Source organism: Eptatretus burgeri, chromosome 1, assembly GCF_056783735.1.
Source record: "Eptatretus burgeri isolate ZD-2024b chromosome 1, Ebu_testis_v1, whole genome shotgun sequence".
NCBI classification, from domain to species: Eukaryota; Metazoa; Chordata; class Myxini; order Myxiniformes; family Myxinidae; genus Eptatretus; species Eptatretus burgeri.
This window is the reverse complement of record NC_140961.1, coordinates 53,317,647-53,340,660: the sequence shown is the minus strand read 5'-3', so window position 1 is coordinate 53,340,660 and position 23,014 is coordinate 53,317,647. Positions and strand designations below refer to the sequence as shown.

Below are 23,014 nucleotides of genomic sequence, written 5' to 3'. Positions count from 1 at the left end.
GATGATGCCGAGACCTTGCCGATGCACTGGATAGACAGGTTCAAAGTGAGGTGGAGAATCGGCAAGGTCAAGAGGTGCGGTGAATCAGGCAGCGTGGATTCGCCGATACTGTCTGGATGTGATGTGCTGATACTGTCTTTTGGTGGAGGATTGCCCAGACAACATCATGGAATACAATGACTGGTTTGAGTCCTTTCTCATGCACCAGATGCCCAAGAGTTTGAGGCAGTCAAACATAACGGATTACTTCGCGAAGGAGTAAAGGATCAATCGAGCTTCGTGTTGAAGTGCAATTATGGTTTTATATTGGCTTGTTTTGTACATTCCGCACTCACTTACACATTGGCATTGAGTGGTAATCATCACCACGATGACTGTGTGTCATGTAATTTGTCACCATACCATCACCGATGGTATATGAGTTGTCTTACAGTTGTTCATTATCTTTACTTTTGATAAACTGATTCATGAATTCCATCTTTGCTTGATCACTTTCCAACTCACCAATGAACCCCCACCTATGCCCCGAGGATTGTGTTTTCCTTTTGGTGCAATAGCCGGCTCTCACACATACGTGTCCAGGCCACGCGCGACTTCATCCTCCCCACAGTCATCATGAATGTTCGCATACGCGCAAGTCGTCACATTTCTAAGTCGTCACTTTTTTCTCGGTCCCAATGGTGACGACTTGCGCCTAGTCTACTGTGTGTATATATATATATATATATATATATATATATATATATATATATATATATATATATATATATATATATATATATATATATTTCAAGGCCTGAAGAGAGGGAAGAGGCTGCAGCCTGCCTGTCTGAAGGATGAGGAATATTATGGCAGAGGGTTGAGTCAGCAGCAAATAGATAAAGGGGATTTCCCAGTCAGAAAGATCGTTGATGAAGATTAGGATTAGGAATAGGACTGTGCCCAGAACACTGCCTTGGGGTTGTTTGCACAACATTGAAGTGATTTTACCTGCAATAGCTTTTAAGACAGTGGTACATTGGAGCCGGATATAAAGTCCAATGGTGTACCAATATGCATCTTTCGCAATGGTATTGACTGAGGGAAGTGTGTTTATAGTTACAAACACAGCCTATTTGCTGCTAAATCTGGAGATATTCTCACTTTTTGGTTGTTAAGTGTGCAGGCTTGCTTAGAGGTTGGTAGTCTCAGGATTGGCCATTGCATATAATGGCATATATCACAGAGTAGGTAGAATGTAGGTAGGGGTGGGCCGGAAAATAATTATTAAGACCCGCCCCCAACACAGTCAACAAAGGTAAACATAAGCTTTCTGAAGCACCTGTCTTTCATCTTTGGCCACGTTCAAAGTCCAACACCACTCCTAAAGGGATTAGAAACAATTGCTGCAGTACAAAACTGGCATTATTCTTGTAGTTGTGTTTCAGCCTTTTTTTCCTCAGAAGCAAACTCAAAATTGGCTCAAGCTAGCCAAGTGGCTTTTAAACTCAAATCAACTGTATTTTATCCCATGAAGGTCCACATGAACGTAACGTTTTCTGAACTTGAAGTGATCGGTCAGAGTTGTATGGCTTTATTCAGAAACTAATTTATTGCCTACTATCTTATCTAGTTCAGCGGAATCAATCTCTTCCTTGCCATTTCGTGGAATAATTTGAAGTGAGGGGGGAAAAAACACCAACAGGAGGACTTTTGGGAGTTGGTGCCAGTACGTATATTATATTCATTGACAGGTGAGAATCTTGAATCAACGTTAACTTGTGTTGCGATTCATTCCTCATTACTGCTTGCTGCCTCATAGTCAGTAAACTTTATCTTGGAATAACACTGAAAAATTGCCCCAGCCTGTAGTTGTAATGCAATAAAAAAATTGCAAAAAGTTTACCAAGGTAAAGTGATGTGTGGCTGTCGTTGATGTGGTCACTGCCTGTATTTACCCTAATTATAGCACTGTCACAGCCCATGTGGACTGAATGTGATGGCACTGTAATTATGGGTAAATGTATGACGTGACTGCACAAGTGCACCACCTCCAGGGGCATATTAGGGGGGGAGCCCCGATGGAAATCTTCGGGTGAGAGGAGAGAAAGGTGAATGTGAGTTCTCTTCTCTTTTTGGGGATCGGAACGCTGCCTCACACCTTTTCACTTCTTAATGCAGTGGAGACCAAGTCCCTCAAAATCATTGAAATCTCCCTCAATGAAGTTGAATCTCTGTTACTCCCACTTCACAGACAGGTCAGTGGTCTCTGTCTTCTACCGCCTCCTTTCTGCTCTTGCACCCTCTACCCTTTCCATGCTCTGTCCTCCCCAGGTTTCGCCCGGGCACGTACGCGTCTCCCCTCTGGTGTCTCCAGGGTACACGCATTCTGCCAGAGCCCACTTCTGATGGAACTCTCAAAATGCAGGTTCATTGCTTACTTCCACTCATTTGCCGATGGAGCCAATTTCCTCAGTCTTTTCAATATCAGCCTTCCCTTCCAGGCATTACGATAGCTGTTCCCCTCTTCTTCAGGTCATCCTCATCAATACCCATTATCCTTTCTACCATCAATAACCCTCAACAAGCATGCACACCCCTTCCTTTCCAGGTTATTGTGTCCCCCCCCCACTCCCTCCACACATCTTTCGGTTTATTTATTCGAATCCTGTTTCATCTCCGTTTCTCCTTTCCTCTTCTTTCAGACCCCTTCTTGCTGTGTTTGAACTTGCATTCGGCTTGTTATTCCCCTTTGTCCTCCTTCCCTCCCCTTACTCTTCTTCTCACCACAAGCTTCCTCCAGGTGTCCCTCTGTCATGTGTCCTCCAGGTGTCCACTTCCGTTTTCGTTCTTCCATGACCCTTGACCTTAAAAAAAACCTGCTGATCACAGGGAAATACAAGCAAGGCACAAGGACCATCTGATCTGCGTTACATAAGTGGCTGTCGTTCTGATAGATAGTTTTTGCGATAATGGCACCTTCGCTGCTTGATCAGTTGGGTGAAATTTTCACAAGCTTCCTCGAAATCGGTGAGGAGTTTCTCTGTAGCCTCAGAAAACCTGTCATTGTAATCTATGAAGCAGCCTAGTTTTAGATCAGCTTTCTCTGGCCTCCTTTCTGGAGCCAGCTCACTTTATTCCTTCTTTGGTGCTCTGTCCATTTGCTCTTGGAGAGGAAAAATGCCGAGCACAATATCCTCAGCAGCGGTCATCATCTGCACCTACACGGTCAATAAAAATTACAGGGAATGTAAAACCCTTCTTCCATTCTCTCAAAAATATTTTGAATGACAGTATATTCCCCTTCAGTAGCGTCTCGTCCAGGTTTGGGCATTTCTTGGTGTGTAAGGCCACAGTGCTTGAAGTAGTTCCGACTTGTGGTGACAAACAGTCTTCCAACCCCCCCTCTCCCCTCCCCCATTTTCAGTGACTCAGCAGATGATTTAATCCTGAGTTTGAGACTAAGGCAATGATATGCTTTTGGATGATAGGTTTTTGTAGATACGTTTTACCTGTTATCATACACACATTTTAGCTGTTATGTATGGAGGAGGCTGGATGAGTTTGACATTAATACCATTCGTGACTTTGGGGTGTGCAGGTTCGTTTTTTAGGACGGACTCCATCATTCACCCTATAATTTATGCTTTATTTTAAAGTCCAATTCTGAATCCATTCTTCCAAATTTTCTGACATCATCCAGGCTTTGGTATGGCGTTTTTTTTTTGTAAGTGACCAAAACTTCATCATTTATGAATCGGCGCAGTTTTTCGAATTACCAATCCTAAGAAGCAGTAGTTTCTGGTTGGTCATCCTGACTGATTTGAAAACAGGGATTCTGATTTTTCAGCACTGAACACCAATTACTTACTGGCTCACCTGGAACGTAGTTCCGGGGAGCTTATTAGGATATGGTGTATCGTCAGTCTGTCCGTCCGTCCATCCACAAACACTTTCAACTTCTTCTCTGAAACTACACATGGAACTTCAATGAAAATTCAGCACAATCTTCATCACCCAGTGTGTACCAAACTTTGTTCATGGCATTAAAACCAATTGGGCCCGAAGGGAGTCTATGGGGGGTTTCTCCCCAAAATACGTATTTGCTCTCTTCTTTGAACTTCCACACACATTCCGACGAAACTTGACCACAACCTTCATCACCCTTGATGTACCAAAGTTTGTTCACACTGCATTAAAAAAAAATCCATAGGTATTTACTTTCTTCTCTGTTAAATATTTTGTGGGTTATCCACGCTTACCAGTGGTTCCCTGTTTTTCTTATCCAGGTGACCGCCCAGGTGTATTGCCTCTTTTATTTTATTTTTGTATATGTGATTGAGGTTAATGTAGTTGCGGAAGAACTAGAGCAGAATTAAAGTGAACTGGAAAGAGGGAAACTCCAACAGCAGAGTAGAAGTAATGTGAGATGGAGGTCAAGGGGAGGGGGAGAAGGACACATGGGGTGAACAAGCTGCACACAAGCTGAATGAAACTGCAGGAATAAGAGGAAGAGGAAAGTGGGGATGAAACAGAAAACAAACAAACCAACCGACAACTTGCAAATGAAAAGAGGTGAGAGACGAGAGAAAAAAATCTCAATAACCTGGAAAAGGGAGTTCTTGGGAATGGGTCATTTGAGGTCGAAGATATCTTGAGTATGGATGGTGGATACCCTGAGGTAGCGATGAACAGCTCTCCTGAAGCCCTGGATGGAGGAATGGGACTGAACAGCCTGTGGAAGTTGGTTTCACAGGTGAGAGAAAAGAGGAATGGATGAGTGGAGGTGAGCAGTGAGCATGAATTTTGGGAGTTTAACAAGAAGAGGGTTACTGGCAGACCATGTGTGCCCTGCAGAAACCTGGGAGGGACAGAGCCAAAAGAGGGCAGATGGTGAAAGAGCAAGACAGTGAAAGAGGCCTTGTAATGCAGAGTGGCCACCAACCTATTATCAGGCATAACCTATTCTCCTATTTCATCGGCTATTATCAGACGTACTGTGGGTTTTTCAAAATGGAAAATGACCTTGGAGGAAAATTTGTAGCCAAGCCTTCATGGTCTGATTTGATTGCACAATATTTTACTTCTTCTCTCAGAATGTTGCCAATGATGACCATGTTTGTAAATGCTGGTTTGAGTCGACTGTCTGAGCAAAGCTTAATTGGCATTTCCAGACTTCTTGTCGCTGCAATTTTGCATTCCTCAAATCTTTCACGTTTCAACTCGTTTCGACAGGATTTGGAGAGAGTTGACTGATTGGGATCAAATTTCAGAAAATGGGCAATACTGTCTTGTTTGAGGTTTCGATTCTTGTTGGCGAATGTGACGTTTTGGATTTTGTCCAAAATATCCAAACTTTTCAGCTTTCTCTTCTTTGACATTTTTCTCAAAAGGCAAGCAAAAAAATCAATGACTGCTCGCAGTGTTTCCTCACTATCTCACAGCCTCAAGGGCCGAGTAGTCAACTGGGAGAGGAAGGTCAGCGGTTCAAAACGAAGTCTGAAAGGAACACTTCCCATTCACTGCCTGCTGGCTCCTGACTGTGTTTGTGTAATGTACCTTGATTACAACTGAGTTTATATACCTGCCTTATCCATTTATAAAGAACATGCTGCTTTGTGGCATGGGGAAGCAATGAACCAGGGTTGCTGCAGTAAATTTCACATTTGAATGTGCCATCCCAAAACTTTTGGTCAAACATTGCCATTGATTTATGTTATAAAATTGTTTTGTTTTTGCTGAAATGTTATATTGTTACCCTCGTCGAAGGAGAGGTTAATGCATTTGGGTCCGTTTGTTTGTTTGTCTGTTTTTGCTTATTTGTTTGTCTACACAGAACTTTCGTGTTTTTCTCCGCAACCGCTTGTCGGATTGAGACAAAATTTTCACCAGAGGTGCGACTACTCGTGTCGAATGTTTCAATGGTAATTATGACGTCATAGGTCACGTGGTGTGGCAGCCATGTTGGAAAAACTTTGGACCTCTGTATCTGAAACCGCACCAAGGAAAAAATTGAAATTGATATTGATCTGGGTTATTTTTGATTATTATTTTATTTTTTTGAATATGGCTCACTTGGCTGTGCCTGGATGTGTTTGAGAGTGGAGGAGTATCAGCTGAAATGTGAATCCTATCCAGGTTCCTCCTGATGACTTCATCTTTGCTTTTTGCTTGTTCGTGTTTCTTTTGATTACTCCAATGCAGGACTGTACCGATTTGGTTTTCCATTTGATTTGAATTGAATTTATTTTAATCCCATTCTGAATTGATTTGAAAAATGAAAAATGTCATGGGTCAGGGTCAGGTGTCCAATCAAAGCGGGACGTCTTGGTACCCGGTCATCACTGCCAGCAGTTATAAAGTGGCAGTTCTAATTATGTCTCTTATTACATAACACACAAAATACACCACACAAAACTACACAAACACCACACAAAACAAGTCCTGGCGAGGGTCTGCCAGTCTCTGATTGCACTTTTTCTTGTTCTTTTTAAAATTATTTTCTTTACATGCTCAAACAAGTAGTTGAGAAACAAGATGACTTGACTAGACTTTCAGAGCCACTCCCTCAAAAAAGTCCATTCTTTTCAATTCCCTGCGATTTGAGGTCATTGCACTCGTGTGAATTTTCAATTTCATCTCGATCTCATATTTTGTCTTCCTCTGCTTCTTCAGTTCCAGGCCCGTCGCTAGGGGGGGGCATTTGGGTGCAATGCCCCCCCACTTGTACGCCTCCCATTTATGCCCTGTTGCACCCTGTGAACAACTTGGTGTTTAAAGACGAGCGCCCACTGTGAACTTGCTGTTTAAGAGTTCACCTGTGTGAACTAAAACCCTTATTCCAGATGTTCAACGTGGTGAATAATGAGGCCTTCTTGGATAAACTGTTTTTTAATAATATCCTTCTTTGAATAACAGTCAAGAGATAAGTGTGCGCTTCCCAGCGCATCTCCAAAAGCAATTGGCAAGACAATACAGTCCAAGACCACAAGATAAAAGATAATAACACAAGCACCAACGCCAGCATCCAAGACCTCGTGTTGAATGTCGATGTTGTGGGTGGTTTTATATATATATATATATATATATATATATATATATATATATATATATATATATATATATATATATATATATATATATCGTGATTCATTTAGTGTTAAGGAATAGCCAATCGGCGTCTTCGATATGGAGGCCCTATTAAGCAGGTTACCTGATTGGTTGTAAGTTAGGTATAAATGTAATATAGTCATAATATGATAATATGATTTAGGAAAAGACATAAATTTACATTATTAAAGATGAAGTGCACGTGCACCACGTGACCTTCACAACCCGTCAACCCTCCATCTTACAAAAGTAATTTTATCATAAAAATTAAAAATATGTGTGTTTGCAATCGTGCTTACATTTGAAATGATGCAGATAAAACCTGTTTTTGATGGATGCATCATTTAATAAATAAAACCGTCAACCGTCAAATGTCGCGAGTCGCGAGATTAGTGACGTGAGTCACGAGGGACGAATCACAGAGCACCAGCTCGCAGCAGGAGAAAAAGACGTGGATGATGGATATACGAAAATGGCTCAGAAAAGGAAAAAATGCAAGCGACGAAAATGAAGAAGATGATGAAAGACATGTTGTGGGAGGAGTTGGAGGAGGAGGAGGAAAAGACGATCATGTCGATGAAATACCGACAGAAGCTGGCCAACCTGGCCAAGCCAGCAACGTCAGCCCTGCGGCTGGAGCCCCAGCGCAGACAGCCGAGTTTCCACGCTCGGCGGCGGCCTCAGGATCGGGTGTGACTGTCAAACCGCTTCCCGATGATCTTTTAAGTGAGAGACCGAATCAAGTTGTTCTACAGCGGTACCCTGGCCATCTGTTGCAGAACAAGAGTCGCTCGTTTGTGTCCTCGTGGTACCAGACTAATGAATGGCTGGAATACAGTGTTCAGACAGATGCAGCATTCCGCTATCCATGTAGGAAGTTTACCACCGCATGTGGTCCAGTGGACTCTACTTTCACAGTGCGAGGCTACCGGAATTGGAGACATGCCGTTGAGAAAGGCAGGGGGTTTCACAAACACGCAACTTCAAAGAAACATTTATCTTGTGTTTTGAGATGGAAGGAGAATGAGAGGCGCATCGATTGTGGTAAGGAGATTTCCACACTCCTCAATGCTGACCAGCTAAATAGAAACCGGTACTACGTGTCTGCTTTTATAGATGTTGTGGGATTTCTCGCCGAAAATCAGATACCTTTTAGAGGGAGCCTTGATAATTTTGAAGATATGTCAGACGGGCACAGTGGGCTCTTCCTCTCGCTTTTAAACTACACACTCAAAAAAGACACCGAGCTAGCCGAAATAATAAAGCATATCCCACGAAATGCAAGCTATAATAGTCCAGAAATGCAGAATGAACTGATCTGCACATTGAGTAATGTTGTGACGGATGCCATCGTGGAAGAAGTAGGCACATCGTGGTTTACCATCAAGGTGGATGGGACGAGGGACCCCACTGAATGTGAGAACATATCAATCATCATTCGCTTTGTATTGGCATCAAATGAAGCAACAGAGTGTCTACTCACAATAGCTACTGCCGACGCTGGTGATGCAAAAACATTGACAGACCTAATAATTGCAGAGCTGACAAAAACAGGACTTGACGCATCAAAAATATTAAGTCAGGTGTACGACGGGGCTTCGGTAATGGCTGGGAAGCACGGTGGGGTGCAAAAGTTGTTGCAAGAGATATTGGAAAGAGAAATCCCCTATGTGCACTGCTTAAATCACCAACTCCATCTGGTAGTTATCCACGCACTGGCAGCAGAGAAAGCTGTCACTGATTTCCTCGAGGTTTGTTGTTGCCTGTACAAATTCTTCAGAAAGCCCACTGTTGCTGCACAGTATAAAGGTGAGCGGTTAAAACGACTTCTTGATCAAAGGTGGACGGGACATTTAGCCACCGTGTCTGTGATCATAGGATCTTTAAAGGATATCACATCCTTACTGTCGGAGATTGATGCAGAGCGCGCCTACGGTGAAGAGATGAGGATGGAGGCTATTGTGCTTTTGCGGGAAGTCTCTGGGCCTGCCTTCATGTTCATTGCTATCTTTGTACAAAAACTGCTGATGTTGTTAGATGGCCCTAACAGACTCTTGCAGGCAGAGGACATGGACTTGCTAACGGGGTTGTAACTGGTGGCGAGTGCTTCAGAGTGCGTGAAGAAACTCCGCTCTGAGGATGAGTTCACTGATCTGTGGAACAAGGCCAACGATGCTCGCACTTCTACACCTGCACCACCAAAACGGACACGCACAATGCATAAGAACTTGGAACAGTTTGTAGTTTTGGAGACGACAGGACAAAACAACGACAATGACAAGACGGAACTGCAGAGGGTTTTTTACAACGCAATTGACACTGTGCTTGGAGAGATCGCTCAGCGCTTCAGTTTAGCGCAACACACAACTTGCCCGTTCACTCGCTGCCTTGAATCCCGAAAATGGCACGTTTTTGGATCCCCACTTGCTCCAGCACATCATGACATTAACAAAGTCAACCATCAGTGAAACAGAGTGTGTGGTTGCAAAGCAGTTTATTCGCACACAGACAGAAAAGCAGCCAAACGAGAGATTGACAACACAAAAACTCCTCTCAACATACCACAAAACGCTGGAAGCCATGCCAAGTGTAGTGACTGCTATGAGACTTGGACTAACACTTGGTGCGTCCACTGCCATGTGTGAAAACTCATTCTCAACATTGAGGAATGTCTTCACTGACCATCGATGGTCCATGCGCCATGCGCCAATATTTGTCGATAATAGGCAAATCCACATGGTATTCCAGCATCATGAGTCCTGACCTTGGCTACGTCTAACGGGCCATTTGTCCTTAAAGTTTAGCCCTCATTCTGGATTATTGAAGGAAATAAAATAAATCCATAACCATTTGATTTTTTTTTTTTCATACATTGATTTTTTTTTTGTCTTCTTCTCCTCTCTTTTAGCCTTGAAGAGTCCTGCTGCATTCTATGAACAGCGAAAAAGCTTGGAGAGAGCAAGGGTATGATGCATATCGACTTGGCACATGCACAACAATGTCACAGGCGCACATAATGTTTTGCTTAACATAAGCCGGAATGGATATATCTGTATTATAGCGTAATGTCTACACACCTGAGTTTCTCGTGAATAACTCATTTCTCGAAAACAGTACTGCCTTGTCTTCTCTTGTACTTCCTTTGCTTCTTTTCTAACCATTGACTTTTCAGTACGGTGAGGTTTAATCCCCTCTTTAACAAACAGAATGGGCATGTTCATGTAGATTTTGACTTCATTTCATCAAGCTTCATGATGTACTCTCAAATAACATTCATTTCATCAAGCTCTCAAATAACATTCGATACTTCTTTTTTGTAGTTTGAAGCTTGCTGTTGTCTATTTATTAGGAACAAGAAGTCGGGGTAAATCTGTAAATGATGAAGCATGTGTGGTGTGTGTGGCCTAACTGGTATATTGTTTTTCCTTGTAGACGGAGGATTACTTGAAACATAAAATCCGGAGCAGGCCAGAACGTTCGGAACTGGTGAAAATGCACATCTTGGAGGGTAAGCTATCCTGCTGTGCTTTAGATTTACTTGTAAACAGGTGGTAATGATATTGAGATGGTTTTCATTACTGAGACAGGTGGCCAGTTTTTCAGTACCAGCCGTTAACCACTTGCAAGTTGAAATCCATTCCTGTCCCAAATCTTACAGCAGTAAACTAACTAAGGGCTGATGAAAATATGACACCACTTCCCTTTTTCTTTTTTCTGAAAGACCCATGCTCATGGGAGAGCAAGTATCTCCTTTGTGGAACTAGTTAGTTACAGCATGTCTCTTTCCCACGTTAAAGCACATGATGGGTGTTGTGCTCGCTGGATTTATTTTGGGTTACTCTTGAGATGATTTATGGATTGTCAAGTCTGCTCAATGATAAGTTACTGTATAATATGCAAGCCTGTGTAATGTCGATAGTGGGGTTGATTGATGAACCAAATTGATTTATGATCTCGTCCTCATCCAGATTCCTGTCTCAAGCCCAAACCCATTTATAAATTCTGATTGATAACCTAGCAGAAAACACGACGGTGAGGAAGACAGAAATGTATGGTGAAATATAACTGATGTAATGTTACTTTTTGTTCAACAATATATTAATTTAATAATGGCTAAAATCAACAGGACATTGATCGAGGTATGCTGTCCGCCGTGGGAAGTGACGAGAAGCCGACGTTTCATATGTCAACCCTTGTCGCAGCAAATATATATTCATTGACTAACCTGACATTTATATGCAGTGACTATTCCTACAAAGTAGCAATAAACTTGGAGATTATTTAAACCCAATAATACATAAACACATGACCTGTCACTCTCTCCAATATTGCTTTTCTAAAAACTGGCAGCTACAGGTTTTGAACCTTGTCTTGTTTTGAAGTAATTAATTGTTAAATTGTCTTTAATCCACAGCAGACGTTGAGAGAGAGTGTTCAGCACAGAGCAGGGCTTTGCTAATCTTTAGTTGCTGACTATATACTCAGTAATTACCTTCGCCGAAGGAAAGGGTATTGCATTTGGATCCATTTGTTTGTCTGTCTGTCTGTTTGGTTATTGTGCTTCTGCTTTTGCCTTAAGAGAAGCCAATAACGATTCTGTTCTAAATTAAATTTTGCACCATCATTTAAACCTTTATTTTTTTTCTACCTTAATTTGCTGCCTTCGTTATTCAGACACATCTGTGGAGCCATCATTACAAGCCAGGCAACTTAAGTTGAAACGGGCACGATTAGCTGATGACCTCAATGAAAAGATTGCACAACGGCCAGGACCCATGGAACTGGTTGAGAAGAACATCCTACCAGTAGATTCTACACTCAAGGAGGCTATGAAAGGTGTGGTAAAGAGATTTGAGTGGATTGATGGGGACTTGAGAGAGAGAAAAAAAATCAGTATTCAGAATGTTGCTATTTGGTTGCTTGTGTACTCACCCTTCTCATTGCTTATTTTGCCTGAATTTTAAAATTGGCTTTGATATATGATTTGTCCTGATTAGCGCGTCTTATTCACTCATCCAGTTTAGTTTGAGTACAAAACGGACGCAGGTGGGCTTTGCATTTTGAGATGCTTTCTCGTTTTGTTTTATAATCATATTGCTTTTGTTTATATTATTTTAAAGTTATGCCTCGTAAATTGTTTGTCTTAAATATATTTATTGAACAGTGATGACGTATATTTGTATTGAAATAATTCATAATCGTGCCATTATGTCTTTGATAGTGTTACCTGGAAGGTGTAGGGTTTCATAGCTAGAATGTGACCCAAGTGTGGTATGGAACCTTTGTTTCACGTCAGTTAGATTCCCATGTAACAGGGATCTGTCAGAGTAAGTCGTTTGTTGCACGTGATGCTGAGGAAGCAGCATATGTAATTTATAGACAGGGTAGACATCAGTTGTGTACATGTAAAAACCTCTTGTAGGCAGAGCTAGGTGAGGACTTCCCATCGCAGAAGCACAAAGGCCGATTATGATCTCTCTGGCCAGTTTGTGCCAGCCATGGCAGCGCAGTGTGCTGTGGAGCCTGGAGGAAAAGATGTACATTAATTTTTAATTTGGGGCCGTTCCTGTGGGTGGCACTCGAGAGAGCGACTTCGCCCAGGAGAAAGAAGAAAGTGCACGTGAGTCGAGAAGAAGGAAGAGGCGGAGCACAAGTCAAGACTAGAGAGTCTACCGGAGAGCCCACGAGAGAGGACAAAGATGCTCGTGAGGGCTCGAGAGTCAATGAGGAAGAGAACCGAATCCACCATGAGAGAAGAAAGAGGTTCATGTGGAAAGGAGGATGGAGACCTCCAAAAAAATTCCAAATCCATTGGGACCATACTCTGTATCGAGCGTTGGTGCTGCCAAAGCAGTCTCCTGGGATATATATATATATATATATATATATATATATATATATATATATATATATATATATATATATATATATATATATATATATATATATATATATATATACATATACATATATACACATACAAGGAAATCAGACACAGTTGGAGGCCATTCAGCCCACCATGCCTGCGTGAACACCATACTAATTTATCTACGCAAGATCCAAAGAAGAAAATGATTAAAAAAAAAAAACTATTTATTTTAAGTTTTTGGAGTTTTGGTTTTTTTCCTTTTCTTCCCTTCGGGGAGGGGGCATGGGCTTGTTTAAAAACACATCAACCACACAACATCCCTTGACGAGACCTCCACCAACAACACTCCGTACACATGCACACACCCATCAATGCTAAAAAAAATTGACCTAAAAGTCCTGTCAACATCCCGATACCCCTCTATCTCCATAACTTCCAGGTACCTATCTAATTCAAATTTAAACTTTTCTGCTGTCACTACTTTTCCAGGGAGGCCATTCCATGCATTTACTACTCTCTTGTAAAAGACCCCTGTCTTACTTCCGTCTTAACTCTCCTCTTCATTACTCTCAAGCTATGGCCCCTGGTCCTATCACTGTCTACTCTGTTGAATAATTCATCTGCACTTATTTTATCTCTTTATCTTAAACATCTCTATCATATCTCCTCGTAACCGCCTCCTTTCTAGTGTATAAAGCCCTGTCTCCTTCAGCCGCTCCTCATAGCTGAGTCTATCTAGGCCTGGAATCTATCTAATAGCCCTGTGCTGAACCCTCCCTTTGGCATCTATGTCCTTCTGGAATTGTGGTGACCAAAGCTGCACACAATATTCTAGATGTGGCCCTCACTAAATTCCTGTACAATGTTAACACCACCTCTTTTGATTTATCAATGATTCCCTTCTGAAGACAACCTAAAACCCTATTTGCTTTCCCTATAGCTGCCTGGCACTGTGCTACCTGCTTACCTCCCATATATATTACCATCCACAGAACCTTCTCCTGTGTGACACGCTCCAAAATTACCCCTTGCATCCTGTGATCTTTTTTTCATTGTTCTTTCCCATCCCCAACACCTTACACTTGCTCAGGTTAAATTCCATCTGCCAATCTTTTGCCCAATCTATGCAAGTATCAATACTTTCCTGAATCTGATCACTACCCCCTCTGCTATCCACATTATTGGGCACAATCCTGGACAGGTCGCAACTCTGATGCAGGATACTCAAATGGCTCAATCATCCCAGCAAACTGGTACACATTTTGCCAACCTCAGCAGGATGACAGGCTGAGTCAACCCCACCGGGTATTCATTCAACAGCCAAGCAGGATTTGAACTCATGACCCTAGGATCCCAAGCCCACCACCCTAACCATTAAGCCAACACCAGGTATATGGAGACCTCGCTTGGAGGAGAATCCTCGTGGGGAATTGACCCAAGCTGGGATCACCCTGTGTTTTTGGAGGGCTTGGAGGAAAATGGACAAAAAGGGGACCATGTACGTGACCAAGTTGAAGGTCTACCCATCGCTGGCCCTGCTTATTGCTGGCTCTCGTCTCCCTCTTGGTCTTTAAAGTGGACACCAAGTCCTGTGCCCACACTGTACATCAGAAAAAAGGGAAGTCCTGCTTGCATTGTTGTGTTGTGGTACAAGTGTGATCTGTGGTACTTAGTGGGTTATAGTTTGTGGTTTATTTCTTGTTCATTGCATATAAGTTTATGTATTCCCATTCTCCTTTTGTTTCTTTTAACTCGCTTGGTTTGTTCCATTTTTGATGGCGTCTTGTCGGTCGACCCTCTTCCCTGTCATTTTCAATATAAAGATATATCCTTTCAAACTAAGAAAGTGTGTTTCGGCCATCAGCTTTCTGTGTGTGTTTGGTGTCGATTTGGGCGACCTTGGGGAATGGTAAGTATCGTAATATTGAATGCAGTGCCTTAAAGCCAGTTTCGGTCCATCGGTATTAATCAGTGTGGACACAACAATAGTTTATTTTTGGTTATGTAAAACGAGATTTCTCAATGTGTATCTTGGACTCCTGTTATTGTTTAATGTCTTTTTAAGTTCTGTAACTTGTAATTGCACCCAATATGTCTTAATGGCTACCAAGTTTAAGTTCAAATAAACTATTTTTCTTCTTGGTGCTCACCTATTATTGGCAATCGGTTATGAAGCTTTGCCTGGAAGTGCCACAATGCATGACCCTGGAAATCTTTATGCTACCAGGTGGTCTGAATGATGGCCAAAGTTTTCAGGAAACATCTTGTGGCAGAAATCTATTTCGGTTTCATTTCCACATTCTATATTAGAATGGTGTGAAAAAGGGAAGGGGAAGAGCAATTTGAGAAAATGCCTGTTGCACCTTTTAAATACGAAATAGTTTTGTGGAGATAGAACTGCATGATCTCCCCCCTCCCCCCACCCCCACCTCACCCCAACAGTAGTTAACTATTTTGTGGTTTCAGAACAATTTAAACTTGCACTACTTTTAACAATATTAGCTAAGTAAATAATTTGTACAAATGTTGAGGCTTGTGAAGAGCTTGGTGACTGGATGACTGGATAATAAGGTCGATGGGAGCAAACAAACAAATAACATGTAGCAAAGCAAAATTGGGTTTAAACAATGGGGGAAAATAATAGGTAAGGTAGGCTTCCCTCTTTATGACGCACTGTCAGATGGGTCTTGGCAGCGAACGCAAGGCTAGCTGGTCAGGAGTGGAGGGTACAAGTCTGCGCATTCCCAGGCCATCATGTAGCATGCAGTCTGAGGTTTTAACAGGCTGAAACTCGATCTCACTGCCGCTGGCTCGTATTTCGACCTGGATGTTCTCTTGGTCTTATGACGCAGCACACTCGGTGAAGGCTTTTATTACTCCTGGTTTGTGATGTCACAGCATTTCCCCAATTGGCTGCGTGCTCTGCCACTTGATCTCCTGGGTACGGAGTGCTGGGCATTGTGACGCCACACGTCAGGGGTCCCTCCCCCATAAGCACCATGATAATGAGCACATGGCTGTAAAATAAATGAATGGGGAATGATGGGAAATAAAGCACACACAATATAACAGAAGAAAGCACGGAGGGATGGTGGGAAGACGAGAAACTGTCGATGGTGACAGTGCCAATTCAAGTAATTGTGAGACACCTTAATCTCACATTAGTTATGAGTTAATTAATGAATTCCCTTTTACCCATTGAGGTATTTTTGTCACAATACTACAATTTGAGATGTCTTTATTTATTTATTTATTTATTTGTTTGTTTGTTTGATTCTCTGTAATCCTGAACTGCTGGATGCAATGGGTGGAAAACTGGTTGTTGTACTCAGGGTATGCACGGGAAAGTTTTAGGTGGTAAAAAGATTCATAATCCTCGGGGGTTCAGGATGGGGGCGGGGGAGGGGGGAGGACCACAATTCTCTCTGTAAATATGCAAGGTGGAGTATCCCTTCCGGTGGGAGGGGGCGTATTGCAAGTCATACTGAAATATCCCATTTTGGGGGAATTGACCAGCCTCAGTGGTGTAATGATTAGAGCGTCCACTGTGAGACTGGGAGGTCGACGGTATATTGTGAGCACTTTTCATTTAATGTCACCATTCATTGGCTCATCCTCCCAATTGACAAACTATATTTTCCCATCACAGTTCTTCAGATAAAGCAAGTTATTTATTTTCAGTATTTAGTGATATTGTCGTGTGTATCCAATATGCTTGCATTTAGGGGTACTTCACACATCACCACGTACGTACACATTTGGTGTTGCCCCAACTAAACCAAATGGTGTAACAGGCCCAATGGACCACTGGGCTGGAATGCTTTCATCACCAGATTTTCCTGCCCGATCCAACAATCATGGTTTTTACCTGGGAAAGCAGAAAATACGTCGTCTTCATGCAAGTCATGAACAATTGAATAAAATTCATTTTGACAATGAAATTACAGTGGGGACAACAATAATCGTAATCCTATTGAACAAGTTATTAAACAAACGACACAAGTCACAAATCTGATGGGCCTTCACAAAAGACAAACTTGGAACACGCACTTAACGGTGATGGTTGCAGAAAATAAATACCTTCCCTATATGGCCATGGTTCCATATGAACAGATGATTTGTTGGGAGCATGGGTAAGCAAATAAAATAAATTAACTATGAATGGGAATAAATAATGAGGTGAAGGAGTGGCACATCATCCTTGTTCGTGATGGCATAGCCGGAGACTATGCAGGTCAGTGCTTTTTTTTTTTTTTTTACACAGGCAGGATTAGCTCACTGTGGATGACAATGGTGTCTGGAGGAGCAAACCTCCCAGTACTTCTGCTTGTAGAGCTCCCCACTATCCTCTCGCTACCCCTGTTATTGTGTCTTTGATGCTAATATTCTTGTCAGCTTCTTCGCTCACTGCAGATCTGGGTAAAATCACAAACTGATCCAACACGTGAAACACGTCTTTCAATCCGGACAAATCACACACTCTCACTATGTCTCTCTGAAAGGACCGTTTAGAAAACCCCCCATCCACTTTCTCAACAATCCTCTGGAAGAAGTCCTTTCTTTCAAGCTTCTGGGTCTCACTATTTGCCATGACCTTTCCTGGGAAAGCCACATTTCAAGCCTCGCCTCCAAACCCAGTCGCCGACTGGGAATCCTCCGTAGTGCAAAGTCCTTCCTTGGCCCACCTGAGCTCCTGACTACATACAAAGCTTTCGTCCACAGCCTGATGGAGTAATGCTCTCCCCTCTGGGCTGGTGCTCCTGCCTCCCACCTTTCTCGGCTTCACGCTGTGGAAACCAAGGCATTTCGGATCATTGGCATCTCCCGCAATGAGGCTGAGTCTTTGGGCCTCTCACTCCCTCACCGCATGAAGGTCGGTGGTCTTTTTGTCTTCTACCATCTCCTCTCCAGGCTCGCCCTCCCTGCTCTCTCTGCGATTTGTCCCCACCACATTTCCGCAGGGCGCTCAAGCTCCGCCAACAACCCCCTTCTGGTAAAACTACCAAAACCACGAATCACTGCTCACCTTCACTCTTTCATTCCTCTTTTCCCCTGCCTTTGGAATAAACTCCCTCACTCTATTCAATCCTATTCTTACTTCTAGGCCTTCAAAACAGCTGTTCACCACCACCTCTTATCACCCCCCATCCAAATCCTCGATCTTTTCTACCCCCGATAATCCACCCAAGCCCACCTCCTTCAAATTCCCTGTTTTCCTTCCTGAAAGTCTCTGTAATGTCCATCTTGTATTCCCCATGTTCCCCGCCCCATCCCTCTCCCTTCCACAGATCTAATGTCTCTGTTCCCCACTGTTTTGTTCGTCCCACTCCCGCCCCTCTTGTCTCATGCCCCCCTTGCTGTGCATTGTGTGTTAGCTCTCATATGAGCCTCGACAAGGTATACAAAGAAAAAAAGAAAAGAAACCTAAACTGGATAGTACCACAGAAACTTCCTGCTGTCAGCAACCCCAGCAGAACATGCCATGGATCTCTCTCTCTCTCTCTCTCTCTCTCTCTCTCTCTCTCTCTCTCTCTCTCTCTCTCTCTGTCTCTGTCTCTGTCTCTGTCTCTGTCTCTGTCTCTGTCTCTGTCTCTGTCTCTGTCTCTGTCTCTGTCTCTGTCTCTGTCTCTGTCTCTGTCTCTGTCGTAATCCCCTGTCTCTGTCTCTCTCTCTGTTGTAATCCCCTGTCTCTCTCTCTCTCTCTCTCTCTCTGTTGTAATCCCCTGTCTCTCTCTCTCTCTCTCTCTCTCTGTTGTAATCCCCTGTCTCTCTCTCTCTCTCTCTCTCTCTGTTGTAATCCCCTGTCTCTCTCTCTCTCTCTGTTGTAATCCCCTGTCTCTCTCTCTCTCTCTCTGTTGTAATCCCCTGTCTCTCTCTCTCTCTCTGTTGTAATCCTCTGTCTCTCTCTCTCTCTCTCTCTCTGTTGTAATCCCCTGTCTCTCTCTCTCTCTCTCTCTCTCTCTGTTGTAATCCCCTGTCTCTCTCTCTCTCTCTCTGTTGTAATCCCCTGTCTCTCTCTCTCTCTCTCTCTCTTGTAATCCCCTCTCTCTCTCTCTCTCTCTCTCTTTTGTAATCCCCTGTCTCTCTCTCTCTCTCTGTTGTAATCCCCTGTCTCTCTCTCTCTCTCTGTTGTAATCCCCCGTCTCTCTCTCTCTCTCTCTGTTGTAATCCCATGTCTCTCTCTCTCTCTCTCTGTTGTAATCCCCTGTCTCTCTCTCTCTCTCTCTGTTGTAATCCCCTGTCTCTCTCTCTCTCTCTCTGTTGTAATCCCCTGTCTCTCTCTCTCTCTCTCTGTTGTAATCCCCTGTCTCTCTCTCTCTCTCTCTCTCTGTTGTAATCCCCTGTCTCTCTCTCTCTCTCTCTCTCTCTGTTGTAATCCCCTGTCTCTCTCTCTCTCTCTGTTGTAATCCCCTGTCTCTCTCTCTCTCTCTCTCTGTTGTAATCCCCTGTCTCTCTCTCTCTCTCTGTTGTAATCCCCTGTCTCTCTCTCTCTCTCTCTCTCTCTGTTGTAATCCCCTGTCTCTCTCTCTCTCTCTCTCTCTGTTGTAATCCCCTGTCTCTCTCTCTCTCTCTCTCTCTGTTGTAATCCCCTGTCTCTCTCTCTCTCTCTCTCTCTGTTGTAATCCCCTGTCTCTCTCTCTCTCTCTGTTGTAATCCCCTGTCTCTCTCTCTCTCTCTGTTGTAATCCCCTGTCTCTCTCTCTCTCTCTCTGTTGTAATCCCCTGTCTCTCTCTCTCTCTCTGTTGTAATCCCCTGCTCTCTCTCTCTCTCTCTCTCTCTCTCTCTGTTGTAATCCCCTGTCTCTCTCTCTCTCTCTCTCTCTCTCTCTGTTGTAATCCCCTGTCTCTCTCTCTCTCTCTCTCTCTCTCTCTCTCTCTCTCTCTCTCTCTCTCTCTCTCTCTCTCTCTCTCTCTCTCTCTCTCTCTCTCTCTCTCTCTCTCTCTCTCTCTCTCTCTCTCTCTCTCTCTCTGTTGTAATCCCCTGTCTCTGTGCATACAATGCTACTCATGAGTTTGTCCCACAGAACCCTCCTGCTGAGAAAGAAACAGACAGACAGAGAGAGAGAGAGATATAGATATAAAAAGAGAAAATTCCCCCTCTGTCTGAATGCAACACCTTGTTCCACTGCACTACCATAATTTTATAGCTCTGCGCCACATCACATCCCGCTATTACTGCCAGTGTTTTTGTGCGCCCATCATTGTCCCGGAGCAATAAACCAATCTCTCGTGGCAGCATGAACCTGTGGTTAATAAAATAGGACCACTCGACCTGTAGTTTATCTGGGCCCTGGCCTAATGTTGTAATCCAAATTTGGTAGCATTCTGACGAGTGGATCTGGAGAAGATTTTTGAAGGAATTTACTGTCTGCCATTTCGACCTATTTAAAGTCATGTGACCGCAACGAGCTTTTGCAATCCCTGCTAGCAGTCAGGAGCCTGACGTTGCTGCCAACTTTTAGCTGGATTGGTCCAGCGGTATGGCTGGAGAAGTCAAAATGGACAGATGGACAGTGCACGATGACGATGCCTTTTCTGAAATTCTAATTCCAGATAAGCTAATAATAATTGGGAGAGGTCAACTCATAACTGGGAGATGGGGTGACGGAAATACCCGATTCATGGCACTCATCGCTAAAGAAATAGTCTCCATTGATCCTGACCTCGTATGTATATTCACAAAGTACATATACAGACATGGCAATATGTACAATCAACATGATTGACAATGACACTTGCTCTTGAAGGGGGCTCCCCACAGTGCAACATGGTGCAACAATATAATTAACATTTGTCGGCACACTAAAGTTTCTCCTTTTGGAATGCTGTGATGTCCAGCCTCAGTGGTGTAACGGTTCGAGCGTCCGCTCTGGGTCTGGAAGGTCAGTGGTTTGAATCCAGTCTGAGTCTTACCAATGACTTTAAACATGGTACATGCTTGCTTCCTTGCTTGAGGCTCAGCATTTTAAAAGGATAGAGTATGGACAAACAACCATAAGTTCGTAATAATAGCAGAGGCCTTGTTGGGCCGAATGGCCTCCTCCTGCATCAAAGTTCCTTGTAATGGCCTCCTCCTGTGTTGTTCCTTCCGTCAAAGTTCCCTAAACCATGATCTTTTCTCCCCTCGTTAACCTCCTCATCCTCCACTCACCCCTCCTTCCAAATTTCCACTTTTTCCTCCTTGGAGCCTCTTCCTATATCCATATTGTCCACCCCATGCATCCTCCCATTCCTCCCCGCACCCATTGTTTATCAGAGTTTCCCTCTGTCTTGACCTTCAACTCTGCTGTTGGTGTTCCCCCCCCCCTCTCTCTACTGTTACTTTTGTGTGTTTTGCATCTTTGGTTGCATCCTGTTTTTGTCTGTTACGTCCTGTTCCATTTCGTGTACCAACTCTTGCACGAGCCTCCACAATGTATACATAAAATAAATGGCTCGTATAATGTTGTCGACATGCTTATAGTCTCTCAAAAATGAAGAAATTGTCCATTCTACATGCTGATTCTTCCATATTGTCTTGCTCATTATTGGAGTGGATTCTCAGTGCAATTGGAGTCTCATTTACAGTGCAGTTTTCTACTTTCCAGTGTGTTCAATTGAGTCAATTTTATTAAAATGGGACCGTTGTGAAAATGAAATGAATGGGTTTTTTGATGGGATAGGGGTTCATCAACGCATAAGCTTAGACATAGCCGATTATACTTTATATTTTCTCGAGATTATGCATGCATGGAGCAGTTTAGAAATATCGAGAGAGTGGATGCTAAATTTGTATTGCTATTTGGTATGGCACCGTGTCTGAGAACATTCAAAAATGAGGAACAGGGTCACCATTTTTTACATCATTCACAAAGATAACAGCGACCTTCAAAATCTTGATCAATCAAGAGAAACCTGCTCTTGACAAAAACATCAGGAATAGTGTTTACAGCTAAGAAATGTGGAACAGCAAACTTTTCGTTGTCTAAATGGACCCAAGTTCTAACCACTCATCCCAATTCTGTCTTCTTCATACGTGTTGATTTCAATTGTCACCAGGCAACTTGGTTGGGCGTTGGTACCTCTCTCACCAGCCACGGCACTTCAGTAAAAGACTTCTGAGACTCCATGCGACTGACTCAATCTGTGAACTTTCTGACCCAAATTTCTCCCAATGGCAAATCCTCCCTTCCAGACTTGATGGCAAACCTTGCCGCTAATGTATCCTGCTTCTCCTCTGCTCCAATTGGTTCATCTGATCATATAATATCTCTCTCTTTCTCTGGCTATTCTCAGAAAGCTGCCTCAGTGCTGACAATTCTGGCAGACTGACAGGGACTACAAGCTACCGTCTCACTTCAGGCCTGGTCTCCTATATCTGCCAATTATTATGGGCTCTGATATTAACACAGCCTCGGAATACATGACTTTCAAAATGATGTATGAATGCTAACAAGGCTTTTTCCGTATGCATTGTGTGTGCGTTTTCAGTGACTCGTTTCTGCTCAATGGGCACTTTTAACCTGCCGTTGCTCGCACAAAACGTGTAATTCAAATAGTCTTTTTAACATAATTTTCAGCATTTTGGCAATTTCAACATGGTTATCCATAATTATTCTGTTCCTGAATGCCAATCAAACTCTTGGAAATATAGGCAATACAAGAAATATCTGTGCATGAGAGGGGTTGAGTTCCTACCTTTTTCCTGTTAATACAATTATCGAGCAGTGGCAGTGGATATAACACACCTGCACACACACAGATGGATGGACACTTCTCCTTTTACAAATATATTCAGAAATCTGGTATAATTTCTCTTGTGGCCCCAGAACCAAACATATATATATATATATATATATATATATATATATATATATATATATATATATATATATATATATATATATATATATATATATATATATATATATATATATATATATATATAACGGGTATCAGCCCATACAGGCCCCACTCCCACCTCATCCCAAACATTAATCGTAAATGTCATTTTAAACTTAACCCTGTGCATTGACAAGCTTCAGATATGACCTTCCCATCGGTTCTCAGAATCAAC

At 42.8% G+C, this 23,014-nt stretch overlaps 1 protein-coding gene across 7 annotated transcripts in view; it reads left to right on the top strand.

Annotated features, from left to right (window-relative positions):
• The window catches only part of LOC147034498 (myocardin-related transcription factor B-like), a 195,479-nt gene that overhangs the window by 121,394 nt on the left and 51,071 nt on the right, over positions 1–23,014 (top strand). For all 7 annotated transcript variants that reach the window (XR_015058994.1, XM_085884262.1, XM_085884235.1 and 4 more), the window contains 3 exons: positions 9,998–10,053; positions 10,522–10,597; positions 11,764–11,925. Coding sequence is in view for 6 of the 7 variants with exons in the window: in XM_085884262.1 (XP_085740388.1) it covers positions 9,998–10,053; positions 10,522–10,597; positions 11,764–11,925 (294 nt within the window). In the remaining variant the exon portion in view is untranslated. The remainder of the gene's footprint in view (positions 1–9,997; positions 10,054–10,521; positions 10,598–11,763; positions 11,926–23,014) is intronic.